The 12,110-nt window shown below is 30.7% G+C and overlaps 1 protein-coding gene across 2 annotated transcripts; it reads left to right on the top strand.

Annotated features, from left to right (window-relative positions):
* The first annotated feature begins 4,147 nt into the window (after positions 1-4,147).
* BB (RING/U-box superfamily protein) lies at positions 4,148-11,856 on the top strand. Of its 2 annotated transcripts, XM_020349792.3 has the most exons (9): positions 4,148-4,263; positions 4,442-4,471; positions 4,568-4,769; positions 5,816-6,044; positions 6,478-6,515; positions 9,518-9,562; positions 10,339-10,466; positions 11,193-11,301; positions 11,550-11,856. In XM_020349792.3, the coding sequence occupies exons 3-9, from the start codon at positions 4,629-4,631 to the stop codon at positions 11,598-11,600; spliced, it is 741 nt and encodes a 246-aa protein (XP_020205381.2). In that variant the 5' UTR covers positions 4,148-4,263; positions 4,442-4,471; positions 4,568-4,628; the 3' UTR covers positions 11,601-11,856. The 2 variants fall into 2 exon arrangements, with proteins under 2 accessions (XP_020205381.2, XP_020205380.2); XM_020349791.3 differs by lacking the exon at positions 4,442-4,471.
* The last annotated feature ends 254 nt before the right edge of the window (positions 11,857-12,110 follow it).

The raw sequence follows: 12,110 nt of genomic DNA, 5'->3' as shown, positions 1-12,110 counted from the left end.
AAGAGTTCACATGAAAAACTTCAAAAATCATTCTTTAATAATTACAATAATAAAGATTTAGAAAATGAAACACAAGAGTTTACAAATTATTTTTAAAATGATATTTACAATTCTAAATCCATATAAAAATTATGTCCTAAAAGTCCTCTGCCCCGATGTCACAATATCAGAGCATACCCCTATTTTAACTGTTGGCATTCTAGATGCCACTCGCAGCAGGATCTTCTTCACCTAAAACATCCACAAAATTGTACGGTGAGAAAAGAAAACATTTATATGTAAAGTACATACAAACACACAACATGTCATCTCATTATAACTCGATACTTAACAAAATATTCATAAACATTTCAATGTATCATAACTTTATCAATCACGCATCGTCATCACGTCACAATTCGCAATCACAACAATCATCACAAATCTTGCAATCAACCCTATGCCAAGGTCACGCCTATAACATCTCTTGCCCAAGGTCGTGCCACCCCCAACATAAGTATTAATTGTCTCACACATCCCACCCTATGTCAAGGTCACGCCTATAGCATCTCTTTGCCTAAGGTCGTGCCACCCCCAACATAAGCATAAGAAATCACACATCCTACACTATGTTAAGGTCACGCCTGTAGCATCTCTTTGCCCAAGGTCGTGCCACCCCTAGTCATAATGTGAGGAACCACAATCTCATCACAATCATAATCACATCAATCCATCACAATCCACATAAATCTTACAATTAACACTATGTCAAGACCACGCCACAACTGACACAAGTGATACGGGTTAATTGCCTCACTTATCCCACACCATGTCAGGGTCACGCCCTCCCTGTAGCATCACTTACCCAGGGGCCGTGCCATCCCTAGTCATTGATGTGAGGAACCACAATCACATCACAATCCACACAATCTCTTGCAATTAACCCTATGTCAGGGCTGCCACATTTGACATAAGTGATACGTGTTAACTGTCTCACTCATCCCACACCATGCCAGGGTCACGCCCTCCCTGTAGCATCACTTACCCAGGGGTCGTGCCATCCCTGGTCATTGATGTGAGGTACCATAGTCAAAATCATAATCATATGCACACAACATCTCATAGTTCAATTCCATACACATATAAGATAAGTCCAAAATAATGGATTTACACACCCCTCAAGCAATTCACATCTAGATCATCAATTCATAACAATAACATTCATAAATTAATAAAATAATCAATAGAATTATCAATTTAATATGATTTCAACATAAACAACAAAACCCCTAATTGTTCCAAAACCTAGCTCACAGGCACTTTTCTACAATTTCGTTCTCTCTTCCAAATCATCATTCTTACAAATTAAATATATATTTCTAATCCTAAATATATACAGAATCACATAAGACCAATAATTCTCCAAACAAGAATAATTATAAAATTACTCAAACTCTTAAGGGTTCTTCTCTACCCAATTCCCTTATGCAACTCTACATATAAATAATTCCCTTTTTCCCCCGTACCTGGATAAACTGCAGTTGAACTAAAACAGGGATCTCTTGGTCTTCTCCTCTAAATGCCCCTTGGTCTTCAGAGAGAAGAAGAGGGAAAGAAGAGAGAACAGAAAAATAATAGAAAGAGAGAATGAGAGATGTGTGAAAATGATAGGTGAGGGGTACTATTTATAGGATTTCAGGCTCACCTACCGGAACGGCCCGTTCCAAAAGTGGAACGGCCGTTATGGGCCTTTCGAAACTAGCAAAATTCTCACCTAGAACGGCTCGTTCCAAAACCAGAACGGCTCGTTTTCAAAATCAGCAGAACGGCCTGTTCTCCCACCAGAACGGCCCGTTCTCCAAACCAGAACGGCCCGTTCTACTTCTCCAATTTTGGGCATTTTTCTTGTTTCGGAACGGCCCGTTTCACTTTTGAAACGGTCCGTTCCGGGCAATCAATTGGGCCTCTGGCCCAGCGATTTTGGACTATTACACTTAACAACTTCCCGGGACAGTTAACAATAAGCTAATAGATATTTAACTTTTTTTTAGAGGTAATAGATATTTAACTTATAAGTTAGTTTTGCTGGATACTAATCAATATTTTCTGCTTAATTGTTTAATATTTAATTTAATTTTAAAAACTTGTCATCTAAAAAATTAGGATAGTAATTTATAAATTTTAAATTATAAAAATAATGTAAATTTAACAACTTTACATTATAAGGGATAAAAGAAATGGGTTGACAATAATAAAGAGAAATTAATTAGAACATAATTTAAAAAAATTTGCATCAGTATGATAATAAATATCTTATTTGAGTTGCTTAAATAAAAAATAATTTTTAGAATAAAATTATTTTTATGAGAGAAATGTATCGGGAGAGAAAATATTGTTGTTATATGTGAGAGAGAAAACTATTTAGTAGATCCTACAAATTAAAATTAAGAATACATTTACATTGAAGTGAAATTTGATAAAAAAAATTCTTAAATTTATATGACATTGTAAGAACCATAAAAATAAAATAAATAACACACTTAAACAACAAACATTGAAAATACTCTAAGTTCTATTAAAGATGCACATACTGTAATATGATATGAGAGAAAAAAAAATGTGATACAACACCATGATAAACAAAATGATTTTTAAATTAAAAAAATATATAAACAGGTTTCAGTAAGTTAATTAAAAATAAGATTATAAGAAAAAAAAGTTAATCTATCAATCACAAACTAATCTAATTAAAATAGCTTATAAAAAAAAATTAAATTTATTAAAATAAATTCATGATCTAATAAACTAATTTTTGTCAAATCAATTTATAAACTAATAAAATAGCTTGCTAAATATACACTAAAAAAAATAGTTATTTACTACTTATACATACTAAATTGAAAAGTAAGAGATACGTGTATAATAGATTATAATTTACGCATAAACTAAATCTAATTCAATTATATTTAAATTTAATTCAGTTATATTTAAATAAATTGAGTTGACTTTATTATTTTTTAATTTACTTAATTATAATCGAGTTAAATAAAAGGTAAGGAAAATACAGTCTAATAAATTTGACTTGACCTAAATTTAATAATAATAATAAAAATATATTAATTACAAATATAACATATAAAATTAAAGACATATTATATAATATATTAATAAGACTCTAGCTAGTAGCTAATAATATAATACGTGTCTATCCTATTATTTTTACTAATGTTATGTGAGAAATGTATCATGGTATCTGTTATTAATATTTAAAATAAATATTTTAATTTAAAAAAAATTAAATATATAATAATATTTTAATTGATTGGACCGATTACCCACCACAATTACAGTCTAGTCAGGTAATTTGAAAAAAAAAAAATTGCAAATCGGCCTGGACTCAACCTCATTGTATTTTAATAATTAAATTGAGTCCCTAGCAAAGAAATATTTTATAGAAAATAAAATATAATTACAATAATTTTTAGAGAATAAAATAAAATGTATATGCAATAAAATATAAAATTAATTAGAATGAAGGTTTTTTAATTAACCGCTGTTATTGAACTCTAATGGTGTGTTTGGATGAAGAATTTATATAGGATAATTCATTTATTTGAAGAATTTCAAATTCTTTGAGGTGAAATGCTTTGTTTGGATGAGGAATTTACAAAGAATTTGAAATCCAAGTATTTGTGAAATTCCTTAAAATAGTAGAATTTCAAATTCTCCCAAAAATGAGAGAATTTGAAATTCCTCATATTTGTTTTTCTTATTTCACCTATATATTTTATCTTATCTCTTCATTCTTTTAATTATTAGATATTCAAAAATATTTTTAAAATTATTAAATATTATCTTATATTAATTTTTAAAATTATTAAATATTATCTAATATTAATTTTTAAAATTATTAAATATTTAAAAAAGGATTAATATTTATTTTTATAAAATTTAATTTAAAAATCTCAACATATAAATATATTTTTAAAATCAATTTTACTATGATAGAATCAAATTATCATATTCAACCTAACAATTTAAAATTTAAGAAATTTGAATTGACTCATCCAAACAAAATATTTAAAGAAGGATAGAAATTGAAATCAAAGTAATTCAAATACCAAGAATTTAAAATTTCTTGAATTTTTAAAATTCCTCGTCCAAACACACTATAAAGAAAATCGGCACAAAAGAGAGAGAACCACACAGACACAGCGTAGAAAGAAACCCTCTCTCTCTCTCTCTTTCTCTCTCACTCCTCCAACCATTCCGAATGTGAACAAGGTAAATCAACTCTCGAACTTTCCTTCTTCTATTTGTTTCCCCAGAAAAAAAAAAAAATAACTTTCACAAAAATCTCACCACATTCTTTTCTCTCCCAATTTCCTCTTCAATCTCACCCCCACACACCAAAATTGCTTTTTTTTTTTTCAATTATTCTTATTTTTAATTAAAAATTCAGGATAAACCTCGTTTTGGGTCGGATTCGAAGGTTGTGGCTGCGATTCCATTTTTCGTTCCTTTTAAGAATTTGTTGCACAAGGGCGTGTTTGGTGACGTGTACTGTGGCTTTCTCTTTTTTGTGCAGTTGTTGTTGAAGGGTACAGTGTAGTGTGGTGTTTGTTGGTGTTTTTTCTTCGTAGTGCAAAATGAATGATGGTAGACAAATGGGGGTGCATTACGTAGACGCTGGGTTCCCCTATGCTGTTAATGAAAATTTCGTTGATTTCTTTCAAGGATTCACGCATGTCCCCGTGAATTATGCCTTTGCTGGCTCAATGCCTGATCAGGTTTTTATTTCTACTTGCATTTTTATTTTTGTTTTTGGGTATAATATGTTTTGGTTTCTCGAATTATCTCAAAATTTGGTTTTAGTCTCTATAAATTTTGATAGATTATAGGCTGTACACTAGTGATGTGGTTGTAGTCTTTCATCAGGAAGGTTTTAAATTGTGGTTTTGGTTACTATTGCCATTACCTCACGGTCCTTGACATTGCGGAAAATTGTTGATGAATGTGGCCAATTTGACCCCAATTTAGTCACAATAGGGTCACGGAGACTCCCAAAACCTTGGTGTAGCGGCTGAAATTGCCGTGGTGTATTTTTAGAAATGCTGCCCATCAGGACTAAAAACATGTGTTTCTGTTAAAATATGGGGGACTAAGGAATGTTAAGTTTGTGTTGAGACTAAAGCTGAATGTTGAGAAATTTTAAAGGACCAAAACATGTTTTACCCTTCATTTTTACTTTTGAAGTTGTTTCAATGTTTCTCAACTTGAGGGGTGATTTAATGGTTTTGGTGACAAGGTTGTAGATTCAAGGTTTCTACCCATGTATTTCTAATGTGGGTTGTTGCAGGGGTTTATTGAATTTTATTCTAAATTGAATCTTACCCCTAAATATGAGAGGACAAGTAGAAAAATTTCTGTCCTTTCATTGTTATCATTGCTGCTGCTACCTAAGAGTTAGTTACTTGGTAATATAATTCACAATGTTTGACACAGGTACATGGAAGGTCTATTTTTTATATATTTAAATAATGTGAATTGGAAGGCCAAGTACATATGATAATGTGAGAATGATTGTTACACTTTTTTTTGAGTTGAATTGCGAGAGTGGATGGATAATGCTGCACTTCAAAGCAACTTTGTGTACAGACATGTCTGTCTCCCTTTTGACCCATTTAAATATTAAATTTTGAGTTGCCGTCATTTATTTGTGTGTTGTACTTCGCTGAAAATATTCTCTTTCATTTGTTTTATTATTAACTCATACTTTACTATTGATTCTCATTTGGTTTGTGATCATAAATTTGTAATCTTATGTTCTGTCCAGGAAAGTGTCTATTGGTCAATGAACATGAATCCCTATAAGTTTGGATTGTCTGGCCCTGGGAGTACATCTTACTATAGTTCTTATGAGGTAAATGGTCATTTGCCAAGAATGGAGATCGATAGGACTGAGTGGGAGTACCCTTCAACAATGACCGCCGTGGAACCAGCTACAACAGAGTCTCCACCTAGAAGAGATGGAGTCACAAGCATGCAGACTATTCCTGAAGAATGTTAGTGGTTTATTTATTTTACTGGAAGGGTTGGCCTGTTATCATGTTGGTTTTTGCAATTTGGTTGTTGTATGTTAAATTCATAATTCTTAATACTCATTTTTTAATCACTTTTAGGTGCAATGCTAACAGCAAGTTAGTCTCTGTTTTTGTGTTTTTGGAGGGGCGTCTGTCTGGTTGGATGGAACTCATTATTGTCATTTATTATTTTAAATTGCCACTACGCAGAAAAGTTATGTGATAGTATCTTTGTTTTTTTTTATTTCTTCTGCAGACAGTCTTAATCATGCAATCCTTTTAAGTTTTAAGTGAAGCTTTTATATTTATTATCCTCTCGTCTGGGTTAAATTAAAACTTCTATTTTAATTTTTTTGATACGAAATTTATGAGAATCATAGTATAGTATATTAATTCTTTTAAATTTCTTTTGCAGGCAGTCCAAATCATCATGAGTCCAATAGTAGTAGCCAGGTAGGAAGCTTTCTTATTTACCGAGCCACAATTTTAGACCTTACCTAATTGAGTCTTGGTTTAATATTCAATCATTTGTCCCTGGTTGGAACACTGGGTCCCCTATGCTTGAAAATTGGGAGACATTATTTAAATGATAGTTGGGTGTACATGGCATACTTTAATGACTTTATAATCTATCCACTGTATACTTTTTTGGATACTAACACTTTTATTAGTAAATGTTGGTCAAAATGAATATTACTCAATTCAACTTGGGCCCTTTGGCAAATAGTCCCATGGTTTCAATTTTAGAAATTAACTTGTTTACACTTTCAATATGTGACAAATAACCCCTATAGATTTAACTTGGGTAAATTATCTGCCTATACTATCTATGTGTGACAAACAGAGTTAACCTTTATCCCATTAGGTGAGATTGGCTACATGGATCACACAACATCATTAAGCTCTCAATATGTGAGCAAAAACTGCTGTGGGTTTAATTTTGGGAATTAATCTCAAGGGGTTATTGTCTTAAGTTGAAAGTTTATCTGGGTTAATTACCAAATTTGAAAATTCTGCTATTTGCACAAAAGTCATATATAAACAGGGGTGATTTGCAGTTTAACTATAAGGGTCTGTTTGGATAAATTTCTTCAAAAACACTTATAGGAGAGAAAAATTAGGGAGGAAAAATGAAATAGGCTTCTCCATATGTTAAAATTAACTTATGTATAAACTAATTTGTAGATGTTCTCTCATATTAGTTTCTGTAAAACTTATTTTTAACATATGTATAAGTTAATTTTAGCTTATGGAGAAATTTATTTCATTTTTTCTTCCTTTATTTTTTTCCTATAAGTGCTTTTGGAAAAATTTATTCAAACAAACCTTAAATGTTTAGTCCCAAACTTAGGCTACTGAAATTGAATTGTGGATAGAGGATTGTATATAAAACTGTCTTTTCAGCTTATTAGGCTAGGTTGTAGGGCATAATTCCAGTTAATTTTGGAATATCAGACTTATATATCTTTATAATGCAATGGTCAGCCATTTCAGTAATATCCTTTACATGTTTCATCTACAGAAAAGGAAAAATAACTTCTTTTTTTATTATTTTTCCAGACAACTTAGAATTTTATGCTTAATGGAAAGCACAAATGCTTGCATTTGCTTCACATATCATATCATACGTACCCAATATTGTGATACTTGGGTACTTCACCAATATTTTTTACAGATGATGCTCAAGGAGGGAATGATATTGAGATGAAGTTGGCCATAGGCAATGATTTATGACAGTTATCTATAATTTCTATTTTATTTTTAGTAATGTTCAGAATTATCCTCTCGTAGTTTGGATTTGCAGTTATACACATCAGTTTTATTAATATTAATATTATATATATATATATATATATATATGAGGAAGGATCTATTTACTTTAGAAGTAAGTTTACTTAGACTTACTCTATTCAATAACTCATGTTCTACATCAAATTTCAACGATCCAACCGTTGAATTTAAAGTTCTTTATCAAGTCCACAAATTTTTAGAAAATTTGAAAATATTTGATACTTCATCTCATTAATTCAAATTGACGAATAATCATAAAATTATTTTATATATTGATTTGAATTAATGAAATGAAGTATCAAATGATTTCAAAATTTTTTTAAAAATTTGCAGATTTGATTTATGCATTAAGATCTTTAAATTCAACGATTGAATAGTTAAAATTTGATGTAGAACATGAGTTATTGAATGGAGTAAGTCTACTTAGATTTCTTCCTGAAGTAAATGGATCTCTCCTCATAATATATATATATATATATATATATATTATATTTATATTATTATATTATATATATACATATCATATCACCACTGAATGCAATATGTATTTAATATGTGAATCATGTCTGTACATATGGCCTAGAAACAAAAAGGAGTTTTGAAGTTAGGCATCGTTTTTTTTATTTTTATTTTTTATTATCAGTTCCTGTAGTCCTTTTGTCTATGCCTCCTATCTCATGTTCCTTTGCCTAGGCATAGTTATTGATTGATGACGATTGGCATCAAATAGTTTTTGTAGTTTTGCCAACAATGGTTTTTTTTTTCATAGAAAGTTGTTTACATATGGTGGTAGGTTTAGATTTGGTTTTCTCCAAAGTCAGTTTTCATAGGAGAACCAATAATTTCTTTATCATGTTTCACATAAGTCATCGTCAAAGATTTATGCTTGCAAGAACTTCCCCCAACATGTTTCTTTAATCAGTAAAATGAGCAATGGGAATGTTACTAAACCAAAAACACAAACCTAGAAATTGCGTGGAAGATATGAAGATAAGAATGAACATTTTATTGATATGATAATAGATACCATCAAATAAGGGCAGAAATCTCCTCTGAAGAAATTTTCCTTACTACTGAGCTATTGCTCTGTTTTCTCAATACTAACAATTCCCCATGCCTACCCTTCTACCCCTCCTTCTATTTAAGCCAAGCCCCTGTTCTTTCAACCTCTGAGTAATTGATAGTTATAACTTGTTATTGATATTCTACTTTACTAATCATTAACATTTGGGAATCTCTAATTGGGAATGAATAAAATTTAGACAAGACATGACTGGATTTATTGTTACTTTTATCATATTCCATTTTTCTATTATTCAAAAAAGCAGGGTTTTTGTCTATTGCTTGTCTGTTCCGCTAGAGCCCATTATTTAGGTCAAAATATAATCTACAAATATGTTATTTGAATCTTCAAATTTGGTTGCATGTGCTACCTCACAACTTTTTTCTTTCTTATAAGCTCTATCAGACTGGTAATTATATTATTTAAAATGAAGACTTGAAAAAACTTACGTTGAGATCTCTCTGCATTTCGTTTGCTTAATTTCAGCAAGAAGTTCACCCTTAACTTCTGTATACTGTTTTCAACTTGTGACTTGATAAACAGAAGCACCATAAAATTTTTTCCTCTGAAGTCTCTAATCCTTGGTGGTGCATTGGTGCAGGTCTTGTGGCAAGACAACATTGATCCTGATAATATGACTTATGAGGTGTGATGCACTAAATGTTTTACGTATAAAGGCTGATGTACGCATGTAGTTTCTCACTTTTAGAATATTGTTTTACTTTTTCCAAATCATTGATTATTATATTAGTTATGTTTTACTGAATATCATTTAAAAAGTTAACATTGAGCGGAAAACATTTAGTTATGTTTTACTAAATTCATGCCGAGAGCATTTCAAAATTTAATATATTAACTATTAAGAGGGTAAGCATCCAAAGTTAACATGTTCCTAGATTCAATGTTTTGTTTAGAGACTGGAGTTTTTTTTTTTTTTTTTTTTTTTGTGCACATTTTTAAGTTGTCCATATTATTTCTACAAGAACCAACTCGCTCAAAAGTTCAAATTGTTTGTTGAAGACTGCTGAATGATCTTATATTTAATACGCCTCACCACTCAAGCTCATTAGACTTGAATATCATCTGAAAACTTGGTAGCAGGAGCTCTAATACAATGTCAAGAACCGACTCTCTAATATTAGTCTGTTGTTTCGTGAAAGCTTGTGAATAATTTTATAACCAGTATTTCAGAGAATGTCTAATCAACCTGAAATGATGATTTATAGGTTATCAAATTTTATTTAAATAATTATTAAGATAAAAAAGGTTATTGCTTTCAAAATTTAGAATTCTTGCTCTACAAAACTTGGTGCTAATTAGTATTTTGTAATATTTTGACATTTCAATTTTGCTGGTATGTTGAATACAAGTAGAATTGGAAATCATGAGGATCAATAGCTAATGATATTTTGTAAGTGACAGGAACTGCTGGACCTCGGGGAGGCAGTTGGGACGCAAAGCCGAGGTCTTTCCCAAGATCTTATTGATATGCTTCCAACCTCAAAGTACAAATTTGGTAGCTTATTCAAACGAAAAAATTCTGGGAAAAGGTAAACTCCTGATTCTGAACTTTTCTGTAGAATAGATGAAAATTGGATAATAAAAAGTTGAATGAATGCCAAAGATTATAATGCATTATTGAGGAAGATGAGGTGAATGTGTAAGAGGAGTGAAAATTATAATGCTTAATTCCAAATTAGTACATGCTTCATGCCTGTAGTATTTATAAATTATAGATTTACTAATTTGTATTTTCTCTTATTTTAATTACCCTCCAAATCAATAATCAATGAAGTATGAAGAATATTGATTTGTACTTGTCCATTTTCATAATTCATTTCCTCTATTCATACCCAATGCCCTTGAAAATATAGTTTCCTCTTGCACTGTGGTTGACAGTATACACTGTTTTAATATTCTTAATTATGATGACTATAGTTCTCTACTCTTTTTTATTTATCCATAAGAATTATAATGATGATAGCAGATTCGAACCTAAGACTGTATATGACTCAAACTCCTTCACCACGAGGTCAACTCTAGTAGTTATAAAGTTCTCTACTTTTAACTGATTCCTAAAGTTTTATTTAATAATCTTTAGATTTATATGTTGGACTTGCATTGATCATAGATATTTGATTTGATTTCATTATTATTTGTCTTTTTTCGTGGACCACTACAACTTTTTCTTTCTAGATTTATGATATTTATGCTCCTTTTCTCTGGTGTATTTCCTGCTGATATATATATTGATAATCAAATTGCATTAAAAACAGGTGTGTAATTTGTCAGATGACATACAGAAGAGGTGACCAGCAAATGAAATTGCCATGCAGTCATGTCTATCATGGTGAATGCATCACCAAGTGGCTTAGCATTAACAAGGTACAAATTTTAAATGTTTTTTTTTTCTGAAGTTCACTTGAAGCATATTCTGTCTTATTAGTTAAAATTTATTGAAAATTATAAAAGTATGAGATGTTCATTAAAAGGATGTCAGACTCACAAATTTTTGTGAATTTCAATAAATTTCAACCAATAATAAGGAGTGTGTTCAAAAAGGTGTGTACTAACATTTCTGTAACCATCTCTTATGTTTTACAATTTGTTGTCCCCATTTACCTTGTTTTCAGAAATGTCCTGTTTGCAACACTGAGGTTTTCGGCGAGGAATCAATGCATTAGCATCAAGATGGCAATAGGGGAGCCCTTTTGCTCTATTAATTTTTGCTTCTCACCCCAACTCTCTCTCTCTTTCTCTTAAGTTTCAGTTTCTTACACGTAGGTAGGTGTAATATGAAGAACTATGGCAGCTCTCACACAATATATGTTTTGTTTACTAGAAACAACCTAATGGAGTCGCATCTTCTAGTGATTAATGTGTGATTTTGTGTGTATTCATGCTATATATTTATTCTCTTACCTATGTCCCTTACTTTGATATTTGGGATTGAAAAATCTGCTTCCAGGTTATTGATCAATATAGATATGTTGGAATTTGGGAATAAGAAATCTCATAAGCATGCTTAATGGATTGAAAAATGAAATGTGTGGAATGTGGTGGTCTTAATTTGTGAGAAAAAAAAAAAACAATTTGGGATGAATTAACATTGATGTTGCTTTTCTGGCGGAGGAAATTAATTTTCATCTAATTCTAGATAGGATTAAATATATTGTCTCTGAACTTTTGTCATT

Source organism: Cajanus cajan, chromosome 8 (genome assembly GCF_000230855.2).
Source record: "Cajanus cajan strain Asha chromosome 8, NIPB_CcT2T_4, whole genome shotgun sequence".
Classification (NCBI taxonomy): Eukaryota; Viridiplantae; Streptophyta; class Magnoliopsida; order Fabales; family Fabaceae; genus Cajanus; species Cajanus cajan.
The sequence above is the reverse complement of the archived record's forward strand: the minus strand, read 5'-3'. Positions and strand labels throughout refer to the sequence as shown.

What these genes read in the sequence shown, in the direction of transcription:
- BB (XM_020349791.3), top strand. Translation starts at nt 4,629, where the DNA reads ATGAATGATGGTAGACAAATGGGGGTGCATTACGTAGACGCTGGGTTC. An exon ending in GCAGACTATTCCTGAAGAAT is followed by an intron (nt 6,045 to 6,477) that starts GTTAGTGGTTTA and finishes TTTCTTTTGCAG; the next exon opens with GCAGTCCAAATCATCATGAG. An exon ending in AGTGGCTTAGCATTAACAAG is followed by an intron (nt 11,302 to 11,549) that starts GTACAAATTTTA and finishes CCTTGTTTTCAG; the next exon opens with AAATGTCCTGTTTGCAACAC.